Consider the following 18,827-nt stretch of genomic DNA (forward strand, 5'->3'; position numbering starts at 1 on the left):
GCTCATGCTAAGTTAAAATTGAAACTCAATTTTCTCGAAAATAAGGCATAATTTTATTTAATATATTATGATATATTGTTGACTTATTCTTTTATACCGAAGTACCAGCCTTTCACTTGTGCCATTAGTTCTAGGAGACTCTGTACAAGAGGTTGTTAGCGCTGATGCCAGGTAACACTGAGTTGCTGCAATATTTTGGAAACGAGGATTAGCCCATGTTGGATTTTACAGGGCGCGCCAAGAATTGTTTACTAGCTACGTAATTTATAAATTCGATACATCCTAAGCGGTTAGAGAGTATCATATATTGGATCTTTTTCCTCGGAAACTGTTACTAATCTAATGCAAGGATAAAAAGAATCTATACAGGCCTTGGCCATACAAAATAATTGAAAATACAAATATATTCTGTTATTAGTGTTGATAGAATTGTTGAAAGATTCTAAACGCTTCATGTCTTTAAGAGAAGAATTATTTCTAGACTTTTCCTATTTTAAATTTAAATGCGATAAACGCAGCTGGCAGACTTGTCCAAAATATTTAGTCATTCTCGTCTTCACGCCATGGTATAAGTCCGAAGAGGATCAAGCCTCATTTAAGTAGTAATCTAAGGACGCTGGTCGTCTTCTTCCCACCAGTCATAGCTTAGCCTTTGTGCAGGACTCACTTTAGAAATTCATTTCATTTGGAACTTCAAATTCAGACCATTTTCGTTAAAGAACACTTAGTTTTCCTTACATTTTGTTGTAAATTTATTTAATTATATCAATTAATTTAAAAGTGCAACTGTGTACTTACTTGACATTCGTATGTCTTCAACAATATACTCTGTAGGTTGATATGTCTAACACTTCGGTAATTATACTCAAAGAGAACTTATATCTGATCTTACTGTTAACAGTTTTGTACCGAATCTAGTTCAAAATTGAGTTCAAAGGAACCCAAAATGCCTGTTAAAATTGCTCTTAATATACACAAAAACTGGTGAGGAAGTAACTAACGTATATGACTCACTTCTGCACAGAAAGGAAATTTTGGAAAAACTATCATTCCCCATTCTACCGTAGCTACTGTAATTTAAACTAACCAATGGATGCTTAAAAAAGCGCTGTCCAAATTTGGAAAAAGCCTCAATCTTGTTATATCACGACATGTATATAAACTCATATTGTGTAGGTCCAAGTTCGATAATATGAATTTAAACATCTTAAAATGTGAAGTAATTTATCGCTATAATTTTATTTATACATACATATACACTTTCCATTACTTACATGAGTGATTGTATATTTTTGTCCACGTTTCTTTGTTTACTTGTTTGTCCTTATACAATGTATACTTCATTCACCATATATGCTAAATTGTGCTGATAAGCAATAGTAATAATTTAGATATACACATAGATCTATTACAAATAGAATCATATCTTTCCGAAATCATTACTTTCACTCTAAATTTCCAAACAACGACTCTCCTTCCACTATCTAGTCCACGCACAAATTACCGAATTTATCCCCATGAATAACATAAACAGCCTTATCGTATCGAGCGATCAGACCGCCAGCAACTATCCAACCGAAAATTTATCTTGCGGCAACGGATACTACATCCTCTAAAAGCACTCGCAGTAACTTTTACGCCTAATGATCAAAAGTTCTCAGAAAGTGTATGGTGTGTTAGGACATCGGGAGAGAGCGTACTGAAGTCAGAGAGGCAGTGCACTTTTCGCGAGCGTATTACACAGAAAACGGTCGGCTAATAAAAGAACGTTGATAGCGTCCCGGTGAAAAGTTTCGCGATAAGACGCGGCTTTAAACGACGGACACTTAAAATAAATAATGCACGTTCGCGATAGGTCCCTGGATGGTTCAGCCTCAAAGAACGGAGACAAGTAATGTTCACGCGACGTTTGATAAATCGTCCGCTCGGTTCGCGGCACGATCGCGTCGATATCGATCCCAACTCGAACATGCCGTCGTCCCTTCGGAAGTTAAAACTCCGTGAAATGTCGATGGGAAGTAGAGGGAAAGCCGAAGTTCGCTGGGTTACACGCTCGCTTGAGGATGTCGAGCTTCAAGGACACCGATGTTCGAAACTCAGCGAGCAGTCGCTCCTCTTAAAGGAAACTCGCTCTTCAAATTTTTCTATTTTTCCCGGTGTATTTGTGCAATGCGCCCAATATTTATATCAATTCTTGTTTGGCCGAAGATGAATACTGCAATAACCGATACCGCCGCAAAGATAAATAAACTGTGAAAACAGTTTTATAGAATCCGTTTGCCTGATGTTTTTAGTCTGCTTATCTCATGATATTGTTTTTGGAAGATTCGGTAATGACAAAATAACGAAAATATTGCTTCTGACATCACATTGGCTTTAGACTTATAACCTGTTTGTTTACTGATGCAGTTAGCCTTTCGTTTGTTGAATAAAAAAAGTATCTAAAGAATTTTTATTGTTATTCTGAATTTTCGTTTCATTTCGATGTCCTAAATTACTCCTTTAATTTTCTTCCAGCTGTAGTCAAAAAACGATCTAATTTTCAATTTTTTTTGCATTTTAATCGAATAGCTCAATATAAGATTTAAGCTAAATTAACTTTCGCTGGATGGATAAACTCGATTATAGGCAAAACATCGACTGGGGTTATTTTATTCTTCCTAATTATAAGAACCACATTCTTGGTATTTCAGATGAAATTCTAAATCATACCACTATAGGAGTACCTACACGTAATACAACAATACAATAATTAGAATTTATACTTTTATTTTTACTTTTTTATACGATGCATATACACTGTAGATAAGAGACCCAGGCGTATTTTAATATGTACAGTGAAATATTTCTAATAAAAGTTTGTATCACTCGTAATACTCAAATAATGAGGGCCATTCAAAACTTTTAAGTGCACAAATATTAAAACAAAAAATCACTAAATCCTTCTCTTTGAACCTACATTTCATTAAAGTTTATAAAAATTTTTACAAAGTACCTTGAGTAAAAAATTCAATAACATTTCTGCAGAAACTAGTTTTTGTAGCAGAAAAGTACATAAGCTTGTTAACAGAGCATACGACATTTTAAATTGTTAAAGTATCTTTGTTCAACCAATAAAAATCTGTACGAAGTAGCGAGTCTCATTAAAAGAACAATAGACTGGATGAAAAAGGTAACCCACCACGACAAAGGACGCTCAGAATAGACAGGTTTCCCCAGGTCCGTTCGTGAATAGGGCAGTATTGCCAATCCTTTACAGCCAGGCTACAAAAAAACTTCAAGGCGCAAAAAATGCAGGCGGGTGCACTAATTACATTCACGATTGCCGGCTTAATTACCCTCGTTATCGTCATCCTGCATTGATACGCTGCTATCGTGTATCACACTGGCTACAAGTACCTATCAGTACCACGGCAACGTTGAAATTTAACGAGCTCATAAAATTTCAAGTAGTTTACATATACACCGTATATGTGTTTATAGAGAAGCTACATAGATATAAATACAATACCATACAAAGTGGTCATGGACCAGGTCGATGGGTCGCAAACTGTCCTCGAAGGAAAAGCGTGAAGGTTTCTGGGAAGGAACCGGAAATGGTATGTCCTCTGAATGTATGTACCTTGTTTCCTGGTACATAGCGGGCTCCGTGGCTTTCGAGAATTCAATTAGAAGAAGAACCACGGAATCATCTCTACGTTTGAATTTAAATGTGAAATGTAGCTTGAGACTGCTTAAAGTATAGAGGAACTGGAGGACAGAGGAATGTACGAGGTTGACCCATTTCGAATTTTTCAAAAGGACCTATGGAAGATTAGAATGAGGACAGATCTGAAACATGGTTAAATTGGGTCTCCGGGACAAGCATTGATTTGACATGGATTAGGTTTGTGGAGGTCTGACGTTTAAAAGAATTTTAAATTCAAAGTACTTTTAGGCTAGTGTTCAAGAAAAAGAGAAACGGAGATACTGCTGACCTAGTTGGAATGCATCAGTTAGATAATAGAAGCGTTAACGTGAGAGTATATCTACAGATAAGATTTGAAGAGTTTCTGTCTACACATGAACTATTTCTGGGTTAATCTTGAGTCGACATTATACTAGGTCTTAGGGCGAGGTAAATCTTAGCATTGGGATTCACGGATAATTTGCATAGATTAACAAATTAAAATGTCTCGAAACTTATACATAGCTACTACTAATAACTTTTTAATGACCTGTTAACAGTTTATAAATTAATCCGTTAAGGGTTTACTGTTGCATTAGTGATATTTACAATTTTTTTTAGTCAACTTATATTGAATTCTATCTTTCCTGAACTATTTTGCAAACATTTTGTTAGAAATACACTAACGCTCAAAATGATAAATTTTCAATTTTTTCTTATGTATTTTTTTAAAGAAGGAATAATCGCATTACTTTGTCGCCTCGTTTTTAACCCTTATGTTAGTAACCAAAATTGTCGACCTTTAAAAAAAATGTACAAAATGGTACCCAGATACGTGGTTACCGACATAAGAGTTAATGTGTCAAACTGTTTGTTTAACACTTAACTGGTATGGTGTCACTGTTATAATATGATAGAATTACTGCCATTTCCTTATCAAAAATAATTAATAATAAATATACAGAAAATTCACAACTTCTTACTTGATTATTATGTATAACTTATTTATAGCCATTTATAAGTATAAATTAATATTAAAAGTGAAGTAGTATAAATGTTGTGGCTCCACCATACGAGTTAAGGAATAAATTGTGGAATAAGATAAGATTTGGATTGGTTCCAGCTAAATCTATACCACATCCAAGTTATATCTGAAACGTACATTTTTCTAGCACTAGACTGAGGAGGTAACGAAGAAGCACGTTCCGATAACCGACTTGGAATCCATCCACAGCAAGAGAAGTATTTTTCCGACTTGTTTAAAAGTTAATCCTAGTTGCTTCAGAACACCTCTAAAATTGCTTTCATGTCATCTATTTATGATCGTAATAAAATAGGAAAAAAGGTTCCTACTAAATGAAAGAGTCCAATTGCGAATAGTCGGGCTCCCATAACGAAGAAACCTTTCTCTGCAGAATCTTAGTAGTTAACCATTGATGATTTTTTAATCAACTGTGGTTGCTGTACTGTTGGCAGTCTTCCTTTCTTCCGAATAATTATTATTTCCTAATGTCTGCTACTCCGTACGAAGTTACATTAATGCATATTGATAGCTAATGGCTCAACTTCTCTGGCAGTCTTCGTTTCCTTAGAATAAAGCGTGTTTTATAGGAGCTCTATGGAAGTCGTCGTCCACTGGTGATGGTAATTCGCCATAAATTTGAACTTTGTAATAACACCAGTAGTCAAACTTTCCTGGCACCGCTACTGTACTTTAGGCTTCAATATTTAATCGTCTTCCGCAAGGTATGACAACTAACACAGATCGCTAACAATATAAATAAACAACCGAATTCAAAGAGGACCAATTCGTTACTCGTGAAACGACAGTAAAATAAGTAATGCTCCTCCACCCTATTATCAAAACATTGGTGGCTCATCCGTTGGCTCCTAATGTTTTATTTATTTGCCTACTTTTGTCGACGAACGTCAAATTAGGAAATCTTTTTCCCCCATTCTTTGACTCCGTAACATTCATAGATGCCTCTTTCATCCTCAAATAGTTCCCAATTCGGTTTCCATTCCGACGTACTTGTACCACCATTCATCTTTGATACATTACAAGGTTGTTTGCGATATAAGGCGTTCCTAGAAATCGCAATAATGGTGCTCTAAACTCTACGAGGGAAACAGAAACTCCGTGAGAGTTTCTTTGAGGTCACGAGCTTCCTGTTCGCTGCTTTCTTTAGTACACTTCGGCTTTAGACATTTCTGTTACGTCTCGGTCCTCTCCAATGAGTATCGGGGAAAGAATACCACCGTGGCCGTCGTCACGTTTGCGATGAAACTCCCAGGCAAAGTAAACGAAAACGCTCAACCCCCGTTCAGTAAACAGACAGATCCTTTTGGTTACGGGGTACGAGCTGAGTCCTCTGTTTCCTGTTTCCTGCTTTCTGACCCCTTTCGAACGCGCACTTAGGATTTCTGTAGAAAACGAGATGGAATCGTTGCGAGTGTGACAAAGAGTTTGGCTTCTAGAAGAGACTGATTGTGTAAATCTTTTTCTGTCGATATTCACGGCTAGTGCAAGAGAAATTCGATGTAGAGATAGAAGAATATAGAAGATTGTTGTTACCGGGTTTAGAGAGGAAGCTGAAACGAAAAAACCAAAAATGTGTAACTGCTATCGAAAAGTGAAAAAAATTTTTCCCTGTAGGTTTAAAATTAAATCTAGAGAAACTAGTTTCTGTCGAAATCATTCGAAGTGACTAGGAATCCGAAGATTTCAAAATCTTTTTTTCTGAAATATATCTGAAATATTGTATCTATTAGTTTTTGTAATAGATACTTCCTTATAAAAATGGTTCTTCCTATCCCTCTCTAAAACAGAATTTATACTGTAGAAAAGAAGTTGCAATTTTTTAAATACACATCTACATGTTCTAAAATTGATCTTTGTAAAAATATCATATTATGTGATGAAATGTCAAGACAGTTTGAAGTAGTTTTGGAACAGACTTTAGAAATGTTATGAAATTAGGAAAATGAAAGTAAAAGAAAGTTTATTAAATCAGTAACAATAATAATTTGTAGCTTACTTATAACTTAAATAAAATCTACTATTGTAAGTCCAAGTATGTCACCAAACAAGACAGTGATGACAACTTCTGAATGGCTCTAGTTAGTTAATTAAATTTTTTTCAATTACAAGGTTCAATAACTTGCCACGAGAAAGTTTCTTCAGCACTAGCATTTCTTTCCAACATTCCACTGTTCAACTATCCCTTAAAGAGAATTACGAAACATACTTTCGGCAAAAGTTTCAAGAGCTCATCCAAAAATAAATTAAAGCAACATCCTATAACGAATAATGCCCATATAATCGAAACAATCCCTCGTGGTGGAACAGTTTCCTTAGTTTCCAACTTTAGACTCAGCGAAACAAATAGATCGTTTTAATAACAAAATAAATGCGCAACGGCTCCCCGTACCTCTTCGCGAAGTTTCTCCAACTATCGATCTCTCTTTTCCAATTTCGCCGTCTACGGCGTATTCATTTCGCGACTCGAGAACCCCAGAGAAACGCATTATTAACGTCCCATGCAGCGTAGCCGCATCACCGCAGTGAATATCCAGCGGGGCGGCGGGTAAACACGCAACAACTTTCTTCCCGAGGAATTTTCTTTATAAGTCGATTACATCGCGGTACCGAGAACGAACGTAAAAATTTACAGAGAACTATTCGACCCGAGGAACGCACCGCAGAAACGAGGATGCACTCGTCTGTCCGTCGTTAATGGAAGAGGAAAATGTTCTTCCTTTGGAAAATAATTCCCGACCGTTGGAGTTCCCGTTTCTTTCGCGCGAAGATTTGCTTTTTACTCCTCGGCGACACGAGAACCGTGAAAATTTCGCCAGGAAACCAGCGCGATTCAGTTGCACGCGTTCCTCGCACTCCAATACGTTAAGTGCATCTCGAAATTGCAATGGGCACGCAAGCAAAACAGAATATTCCAGCTTCGTGAGTAATTTAAAGAGATGAGCGTATTACTTGATCCCTTTTACTTCAAAATTTGGTAATAAATTGATTAATAATTATGATAGTAATAATAATAACAATTTTATTGCAAATTAATATTAATGAGGTATAGAGTGAATGCATGCATTGGTCAAAATATTTTACTGAAATTATTATAATTTTCCCATCACTTATTTCTATTTCGAGGATTAGTAATATTCAGTGATGAATTGAAATTTAATATTTTGGATACGATGAGATAATAATGAAATGACGCGAAAAAGTGACTATTTAAAATTGAAAAATATAATTTCCATAGTCAAGTCAGAAATCTGAATTTTTATTGAACTACAATGAATCAACATGAATATTCAGATTTTGAATTATTTGAAAAATTTAAGAAATATGTACTGCAGAAAAATTAATATCATATTTCAGCATGATTAGAATCCAGAAGATATGTATCATTAAACGAGTTCAACAATGACTGCTGAATAGGTTACGAATCACCAGAAATCGATTTTTTTATTATAAAAAAAAAGAACAGAAATGATTTTGTGGATAATTATAAAAATGGTCTTAGTAAAAACTCTAACAAAATTGAATCTAACATTGATTTTGTAATGGAAATTGACGCAACGTCAAATAAGTAATAGATTTGACTTTTATATATTTTTAAGTTAGACACCTTTCATGATTACTATCACGGTTCTTTGTTTCTTTGTCCAACCGACAATACCTTTCTTAATATAATTCCTCTCTTAATATATAGTTCATATAGGGAGAAACAATTTTGTAATTCCAGACGATGAAAATGATTACACTCCGTCTCTGTTATCTTCATCAAGACACTGCAGCCGTATCTGAGCGTGAAGGTGCATTTCACAGTTTCTCATTTCTCGCTGAAGAACCTTAACCGTTGAAATTTGATCGACAAAGGACTAACGGTAGCAATTTCACTTGAGGGTCGCGTGCACTAGGAGAGCGGGATTCGAAATAACACGTTAATTTCAGCATCGGCGGAGGGACAGGATTCGCGGCACTTGTTTGATGGCTGTTAAATCAGGGCGTGAAACTTGTTACAATCCCGCTTGTGACACCAGTCATTACATCGTCTGGCATCATCGCGAATTAACGGTTAAACGTTTAATTGCACCTCCCAGTGGTGGCTCTAATTGCATGTATATCGCTGACGCGTCACTATTAGTTGGATGTTTTACACGTTGTCGACTCGATCGTCTCTTCCTGTCCACTGAATGGGGAATAAAACGAATCGAAACGTGATCAAACGAAAAGGCGGTCGTTCGTACTCGAATCAAAATTCGGTATTTTTCGATAGTTCCCAAAGTTATTTCCAGAGATGGAACTTGTTACAAATGGTTTTTGAAAACTTTCACCATTTTCAAGGCTGGAAAAGTATTTTTCGAATACCTACAAAATTCGAGAATGTGAGCATGGTGATAGGGAAAAGATTGTCTTTCAAATTATTTTAAGGCTGTTTCAAGATTCTTTCAGGGTATTTAAGACACTGATTTGAGAAAAGATGACAATAAAGAGCAATCAAATATTAATTCTGAAGTTCAATTTTCTTATATTATTTCAGAATTTTTCAAAAATATCTAACACACTTCGTTGTCGTTTAAGGTCATATTTGTCATATTAAGGCCGTATCTGTGAGAAGTTGATTGCAGAATCTTAATACAGAAGTTAAACATGAAAATAATAATATAGGGTACAAAAGAAAGGAAGAAGTAAAATATAAAAATAATACATAATGTAAGGCAACAGGTGAATTTTACAATCAACGAACGTTTTTAAAAAATTTCAATTGTACTTCTAATGCTAATTTCACACATTTATAACAACTTATTTCATAACAACCGAAATTTAACATTTAAATGCAAAATTAATATCCAAAACACGATTTTAAAATTTAGAAAAAATAATAAAAAAGAATACTGTGCAATAAGGAAAATTGAAATACAACGGGAAAAGGAAGTTTGTTTTGTAATGTTCTAAAATCTTGTATTTAATATAATGAAACTTGAGTATTGAAAATAAAATGAATCGATATGTGGTTAATCACTGCATCTTCATTATAGATACTGATTTCACACATATAATTATCGTTCAATAAATCAGTTTTTCTATTTTAAATTTAGTATTAAAATGATACATATCTGCGCACATTTGATACCGATACCAACTGTAAGCTATTTCATTTAAACATAATTTAAAAAATAAACATACTTCTTTCGAATAACTTAAGTTCAATTATTTAACGAGAATTCCTTTACTTTTTTAATTTCCAAAGTGAATTAAATCTTCCAGAAGACTATAATAATAATAGCATTTTTATTTCTAAATTACATAAGAGGAAATGTTCGCTAAAGCTGCTGTTAAATTTAATTATTAATGTACCAACTTTAATTGGTAATTCTACATCACTTCCTCTTCACTAGTTTTATTTCTTAATTTTATACTCTGTTACTAAATGCAGTAACATGTTCATTTCATTAATATTTTTGACTATAAAATGAAAAATTTCCTGTTTTACTTGCAAAAAATGACAAATAAGGCCAATTTTAAAATGTCCATCTTTTTGAAAGTTTGTCCATCAAGGGAAAGGATCAAACTATATTCTCCTTCTTTCAGATTTTTAAAATCGCGCATCATCTTAAAAACCTGCATTTGTTTAAAATAATTGCAAAAAAGATGATTAAAAAACAATTTTTTTAAATGAAATAATTTTTTTTACAAACTTCAATGTTTTCTCTATAAGCACCGTAAAGCTCATCTCCATCCGCTTACTAGTTCAATAGCTATAATTTTTTAAAGAAAAGGTAGCACTTAACTTCAAACAGCTGTAAAATCGACAATTTTCAAAATTTTGAAAAATCCTTTGGGGTACATTTAAATGTCGTTAGAGACTACAACATATTCAAATTTGAGCAAATTACAAGAACTTGCTCCGAAACGTGCCCGATTTCGCGTGGAATGACCCTTACGTAACATCGCATTTGTCATTCGTATGGAATAAATACTACGACTGTATCACCCTGTCAATTATTACAAATTTTTCTCCATAAACACGTCAAAACTATCGTTTGCGACGAATAAGTATCTTCTAATGTACGTTCAAAGCGGAAATGAATCCTTGAAAGTCGTCACAGACCAGCGAGGCGATTCAGTGTATTTTTTTTCCTCCCACACTCATCCTTCTTTCGCTCGATCATTCAATTCCAAAGGACAATGAAGAACTCCATACGGGAAGCGGAAGTAATCTAAAGACCGGTCTTCCTATAAAATCTGGGTCGAGTCTTTACTCCCGACGGGAAAACCGACGTTTCCAATATCCGTAATAGGTGAGAATCTCCTAGGTTCGAAATTAAGTTGCAGAAGCCGCTGGCAGAAGTTGTTCTAGAGAAGTGTGCTGTCCTTATCGGCCAACGACACTTATATCGTATGTATAATAAGGTGATAAGCTGAAAGCATGAGTTCAAGACTCCGATGTTACAATATTTACTATAAATTGGTCATTATCTGTAGTAGCTTTATAAGTATATATTATCTTGTTCGCTATGTACCTCGTTAAGATAAGACAGATATAAATCGATAGCGCATTGCTTCATTCACGGATAGAGATCCTTAAGTACTCACTTGATAGTAAGTGTTTATTCATATGTAGACTGTCAAGTTCAATATGACAATTTTCAGGGCATATAGCTAAAATATTCAAATTTTCGGACATACTACTAATCGAATATTTCAATTAAAATATTTTCAAGTATTGTAAAATGGGGTAAATAGAAACGTAACTCTAAGTAACAGTAAAAACTATTTAAATAATATTGTTATTGATATTAGTAGTAGTAAATGCTATTTAAATACTACTTATATAAATTTACTATTTAAATTTATTTATTAAAATGCCTAAAATATGCCTCAAATGTATCTGAACTTTCTCAGTATTTATTTTACTGACTTCGCTGTGCGAATTGTAGACATTTTTTTTAAGAAGCAAAAAACTGTTTATAAGGTTAAAAGAAAATTATTTACTACATAAGTAATATTGACATAAATAGTAGTTTTACCTACTGAAAATTATCTTGCTTGAATAATTCGTCTAAAGAATAATTACTTGTTATTTGCAATCGATAATTTTCTTGTCATTATTTAAATAATTTGAAGATTTTCTTGAATGAACTTTATAATTACAATATTTAATTAATAAAATGTTTATAATGAATAGTGGCATATTTACCAAACTCATTCATAATGGTATTTTGAAAATCACGTTCTTTGAGTTGAGTAACTTTTGAAATACATACTGGAAATTCTAGGAATCAATATAATATTTTCGTATCACAGGACAATAAACCAAAAAATATAGTATGTTCTGAAGTACTATAAATTGATTTAAATGAGCTCTCATATAAGTCCGAAAGTTAAGTGCTTGAATAAAACTCCACATTAATGAAGGTCTTAAACAGGCTTTTACTATATCTACGCTGTTTTAAAAACATTAAACAGAGTTTCAATTATTCCACGACATCCACGCAAGCGAAACTGCGGGCAAAAGTTAGCGTACCATAAATCTCAGATTGCTTATTCCTTTTCTCTCAAGACGTATGGTGTAAGTATTACAACACAGAAATCAATGACTAATGGCTACCGACTGGAAAATGACCAATATTATATACCGAGGGTACACAAAATTCACAACTTTTCAATTTATTAATACCTGTAAGTTATTCATAAACATTTTCATACTAAATATGAAAGGTCATGTTGATATGAAAGGTCAAGTTAATATGAATGTTATCACACTCGCCATACTAATTAATTAAAGGTTAACAGGTTTACTGTCCAGTCCTCTAGAGTAGCATGCATCAAATGCACTGTGCTTCACAGATGATGCACGCGGCAGTAAACGCGTTACTAACAGTAAATAAACCGTACTAAAAATTTAATCAATGACATAATTAAAATCAAACAAATAAACTTCGCGTTACGTTCAAAATTCGACTTTACTGTGAAATTAGTGTAAGATTTCTTGGATGGGAATAGTAATGATCGAAGAAGTAAAATTTTAAATAATTTCTTTAGATTGGAATATCTTTTTAGAAAACTTTTAAAAGTTAAGTTTAATAATTGATGAAAAGTTTACAGTATAGTATGTACTCTATTTATATAATTGTATGATAAAACTTCCTTTTATACTCCTACAGTGCAATTTCTCAAAGGAAATTCGAAAATATGACCTAGTATACATACGTCATATACATTCAGCCATCGTTCAGCGACCTCAGTTATATCAATACATGACACGAAGCTACTCTAATTAGAGTATAAGATTTTATTCCTATCTACTGCTCTACATTCGTTTCTAAAATTATTAAATGTCAAATCGAAGATGACACTAGGTATTTATAATTAGACATAATACTCTATCTGTCACCGAAAACATTATGACGATTAAATAAAGTTAAAAGCATTTAATATTGCCTAATATGTAACATCATATCATATGTACGTAATACTTCCTAAAATAAATTTTGACATTCGCTGGAAATGTAGGTATTGGGTCTGTAATCAATCATATTCAGGAAAACGTACTATATTTGTAACAGTTTTATTTAGCATCCAGCAGAGAATTAGCATTAAAGTAAATCTTGAAACGAAATTAATTGAATCGTGACAAATCTACATCACACTGACGAGAGATAAGTTTAGAATATTTATGAATGTATTAGGATTCAATAGGAATATTTAATTAATGTGCTTAAAGAATTAAATCTGCTGTAATGTCGAATATTAGAACTATTTAATTGTTTAAAATATTGTAATAAGATTCTTAAAAAAATAATATATGATAAAATATAAATATTTTAAAACTGAACATATTGACACTTTGTAGATAATTTTAATAAAAAAGAGTTTGATAAAATATCTCAAAAAAATGTATATCACCAAAAATGATTCATATACGCATAAAAATGTAATTTTAAAAGCTCATAAATTTATGAATTAAATAATATTTTCCAAGTTTTTGATATGTAAATTTTTGCCAAAATCCCGACTTTTATAGTTACGTCCTGCTTTTCCTCTCACCCAATCAATGAAATATAAATATAATAAAAATGTGGTCAGCGATCGGTTGCAATCTTAATATCTTAAGAATTCAGACTTATAATAATGATTTTTTGAGTAATTAACCTCTACAGCATGAAACAAACGAACTGTTAAGAAACGATGGAAAATAGGAATTATAGTACTTACTTAAACTATTTTATAATGAACTAAATAGATCAACTTATTCTATTTTCACTTCTACTAAATGTTATATGCCTTTGATGAAACTTTGTATTGAATTCCCCGTTGTTTCTATCGCGAGGACATCTATATCTATAAAAATAGTTACTGTGTTATTTCACGAGGAACACGAAACAGAGGATTAGGAATGATGTTCCCTACGACGGGGAGGAAAAACTACAACTTTGAGTTCGCACGTGAACACGAAGCTTTATTTCTTTTTTCCAAGTTAGAGTTCATTTCCGGTGGGGCGCTAGCGTGACATTTAATTAAGGTGGAAAATTAAAAGGAAAAAAGAATATCACTGAACGCTCCATCGACATTATTAAAAATTTTTCGTCGAGAACTCTTCAATTCTACATCCCCTTTATTTCAAAAATTTTAATCTCGTTCTTTACGGCTTCGAGAACGACAGAAAGCCATTCTATAATTTTCCAAAATCGAATTTCAAAAGGCAATGAAACATTTTCGGGGGCGAAGTTACAACTTCCGCCGTGGAAAATTTTGCGAAAGACAGAAGCGAGCTCTCCGAGAGCAGAATATTGGAAATTATGACGCGTTCCATTTTCGAGCGCCAAGAGTGGAGAAAAGAGGAACGAGTATCGACAGTTTCGCCACATTTCCCAGCAATAAATAAGTCGTCTGTTTCCAACGCCTGCTCGCGGTTACATTTCCCGGAGTTATATTTTTAACACCGCCACTCGACCATCTTTCATGTCAGATATATTTTTGAGAAAAAGGTAAAATTTCACTGAGCAAACGAACAGCGGTATATCCGAGTATTTTTGTTGGGACAAGAAATTACAGCGTCCGGCGTTGTGCATACATATACCGTGTGACGGAGATGTATGCTGTGGAATGCGTAATTTAAATACATACACGGTGGAATTGGCGCGATTTAAGGTTAAATTTAAAATTCAAGAGGGCCCTACGAATTTTCTACGCGTCCACCGTAATTCGTCGGAGCACTCGAGAGCCTGGGAACGCTTGTACTGCTCCGTCTTGATCTTAATGAAGTACTTTTTAGCCTCTCCACAAGCGATAATATCCGGGAAACGAGAAATAAGTTCAACGAAACGAGAATTCTTAGTTAGATATTAAATGACAAAGAACTTTCCATGATTTTTCTAGATATTCGAAGTTTTCAAAAGTATTCTTAATGAACGGAATTCACACGTTTTATAATAAAAATGACAATTTTCCAAGCATTTTCAAATTAATAATTCAAATAGTTTACTATTTGATATTCAACTTTCAACTATTTTCTCTGAAGTCTACAGAATACAATATAGGCACAGCGAATGTATAATTGAAAGCGTCTCTCGAGGATCAATTAAAATATCCACGTTTGAATAATGGCTTTGTCCAGTCGGCTCATAAGTTAGTTGAATAAATTAGTGCTTTCAGCAGAACTTTCTGGTATATCTTTCATGGACGACTCGCGACAGATGTTGAAAACGTGAAATTAACGCTAACTTTAGGGTGTCGTTTCGATCCCTCTTTTAGATAAATTCAGCTTGTCTGCAAACATAATTGGGAGAGAGGGATTCACTGAAAATTCACGAGTACTAACCACTGATTAATTGCAAGGTATAAATCCACCTATATAGATAGAAACGCATTGTTTCAGGAAAAAGAGTTAATTAAAGTGTTTTATTGTTATATTAGCGCTTGAAAAAAATACTCTTTTACTACAGATCGGCGGGCCTAAGAACACAGCAGAATAAATTAATTATTCTCAATGCCATTGTTGCGTCAACTTGTTGAAAGACCATTAAAGAAGAAACTTCAGAGTAAGGGTCTCTTACAAACTGAAGGAAAGAAAATATCCTCGATTTTTTCACGTTGTATCAACACCCTGAATTAACAAAGCTAGAATTCCTCGATAGAATCAGTTGGACCTAAATGTACATATATATGTATACCACGAAAATCAAGTACTTGCAAAATAGATTTACTGAAACGTAATAAAAATGTTTTACTTTCGGTATTATAATTAAAATTTAAGAAAATTCAAAACAATTCAAAGAAATTTAAAAGAGTTTATAACTTTTCGTAAATTTAAATAGCTGGATATAAAGTAGATGAAAAAAGAATAGAGCGCAGTAGTTCTTAGACTTAATTAATATTATAAATATACGTAAATACCCGAATGAATCGATTACTGTATCTACATTCCTGTAGACTTACAGATAATAATATTAATAACAATCCTCATATATAATAAATAAATAATGATAATCATAAATATAAATCTCAGATGCAAAAGTACTGCTAAGAATGTTGAGTAAATCGTACAATTTTCACCATTACAACAATAATGGATTTGCCATTCTACCTCATGTAATGTGTTCATATCTACATTCAAAAAGGCGACAGAAACTAGGCAAAATTATTAAAAATATTTCATGAGAAAAAATGGAGGGAATATATTATAATAAACAAGATCTGCGTATTTTTCAGATTCAGCAAGAATTTCATGGGAACCGTCACTTTTCACCTAAATTACCCAAATCCACATATGGGTCATGGGATTATGTGAACATATTAAAGTTGAAAAATTTTTCTGGAGTCTGAAGTTAACTTTTAATAATTCAACACTGGTGTCCAAATAATAAATCTCAGGTGTATGACTCCATTGAGGAATCTAATTTTTCAAAATTGCATAATCGATTAAAAATTCAAAGTAAGGACTAAATATAAAGAACCTACAGTAGCAAACAGGACAAACAACATCTAATTTTTTCACCACTGCATCAGTACTAGTTAGTAACGAAGTATGCTTTGATGTATTACTCATTAAACTTTAAAAGTCACCATACATTTCAGAACCCGAATTTTCAAGAAAATCATTTAAGTAGACCTTTAAAAAAGCTGGAACTCAAACTGTTCCAGTGAAAGACCCAAGACTAATTACCCCAATACTGCAGCAGATCAATCACAGGAACTGCTTACCGCGACTAAACTGATCGTTATTGGCGATCACTCGTTCGGCATTCTTCCTGGCAATGTAGAACCACTCGCTGCTGTTGCTCAGATACTTATACTCGATCGCCAAATCCTTCACGAGGATGCCATCCTGGTCTTGCAGCCGGTGAGCGAACGGACAATAAAGCCAGCGATCCTTATACTGAAGTTTATCATAACAATTACCAGCAGCAAAAATATCCTCGTCGAACTCGACCATCGACAGAATGCTTGCATGCAGCAGGTATTCCGAGGACAGCATCACTTCTGGGGCATACTTCCACAGTCTGGTCAGCATATTGGCTCTATTCACCGCAAGATTGGCCTCTAGCCTGAATCTCTCCTGAGCATACTGATCGACGATGCCCTCACCGAGATTAAGGTCGGTACCAGCGGTACAATTTTCCCCTAGGAGGTGCTGGTTCTCGATGATACGAAGAAACCGCGTGACTATGTCCACGTGGACAGGTTCCTTAGCTACCTTGGCCCTGTCCGTACTCGCTTTCTCATAATCCTCGTAATCTCCGGGTTCCGAACCATTCTTGCCGCCTTCGTTCTCGCTGTACACATCGTAGTCCTCCAAAATGCTCATCTCCACATCGCTGAGATCGTTCTTGTCACCAATTGGCGCTCCGTGGACGATGTGTCCATAAATCTCGGTTAAATTTCCCGCAGTCCTATTCCCAAATACTCGAGACCGATTTCTAGCGGTTACTTTCCTAAGTTTATTGAAAGAATCGTTTTTATGTCGCGCCGAAGAAGTGTTTTTAGATTTGTCCTCCTTTTTGTGGACTACAGACAGCCTGGTGAGCAACTTGTCCAGGTCTACGGTGGATCGTTCTCCGATAGAGCCGCTGGGCTTGGGACCCAATACAGAGGAGTCGTCAGAACCTGAACTCTTGGCTTTGGGCTTATCGATTCTCGAAACATCTTCGCTTCGGGACGCGTTGACGGTTATCTGAGGTCGGGTGCCAGTTCCGCTGGACACGTACAAGAAGTCTGGGTCGTCTAACTTAGCTTGCCGAGCGAAGTGAGTCCTAGATCGACCGTGTCTAATCTGTGTGGCTGGCTTCTCGATGCTGGTCTCTAGCTTACTTCTATGTGTCAACTGGCTTGAGGTTTCTGAATCATTCTCGTTTGACGGTTCTTCCTGTTGGTCCCCTAGAATCTCGGGAGAACCCTCGTGCATCTCCAGCTTACGGTCGATGAACGAAGGTCGATGGGTCTGCTGGTGACGCAGCAGCTCCTTCGGCCTCTCGATCTGCTCCTCCTGGTCGACGAAACTGGTCGTCGCCAGCCTGTGCGTGCACGTAAGCAGAACGAGAACGTACCAGCAGCATGGAACACTCATCTTAGGTCTGTCTTCGCGGGGCCATGAACGGCAACAAGCTCTTTAGATCCAGTCACGTCATAATGACGGAGCCGGGTCTGAGCCGGATCTCGACAAGAACCTTCGCATTTCCGGTACGTGTGCTCAACGCCACCGTTCTTCCTCGACCTTCACTTTGACCTTATCTCGCAGCACCGAAGCACCACGTGTTCCTCACATCTTTTGACCCTTCGTGACGATGATCCCACCTGATGCTTAGTTACAAGGCTCTCGAGATCTGACAGCGCGGAATTCACTTTGCAACAGTCAAAAGCCTTCGATGTGAACCACCGAGATTCTTTGAAAATGTTCATCGCGGTTCGACACGAGCAACTAGTCCTACGTTCATTTACTCGATCGACAGCATAATTTGTTATGAAAAAGCTCTGTGGATATCCTGTGCATCCCCTATTCAGGTGGGATCATCAGATTTCGTGCAAGAGCCATTCATCGTCTCGTGGTTCATTGTTTCTAACAAGCGACAGACGCGAAACCACGGGAGCGAGAGCGTGTTCCGAGGAGGAATCGAGCAGGGGAGTGCCTCGGACGAT

General features: G+C 35.1%; 1 protein-coding gene across 1 annotated transcript in view; it reads right to left on the bottom strand.

Moving 5' to 3' along the window:
* LOC143180498 (metabotropic glycine receptor) overlaps nt 1–18,258 on the bottom strand; it is a 259,155-nt gene extending 240,897 nt beyond the window's left edge. The window contains exon 1 of the mRNA XM_076380259.1: nt 16,896–18,258. Coding sequence (XP_076236374.1) covers nt 16,896–18,258 — 1,363 coding nt within the window. The remainder of the gene's footprint in view (nt 1–16,895) is intronic.
* Nucleotides 18,259–18,827: the final 569 nt, after the last annotated feature.

This window comes from Calliopsis andreniformis, chromosome 6 (genome assembly GCF_051401765.1).
Source record: "Calliopsis andreniformis isolate RMS-2024a chromosome 6, iyCalAndr_principal, whole genome shotgun sequence".
Classification (NCBI taxonomy): Eukaryota; Metazoa; Arthropoda; class Insecta; order Hymenoptera; family Andrenidae; genus Calliopsis; species Calliopsis andreniformis.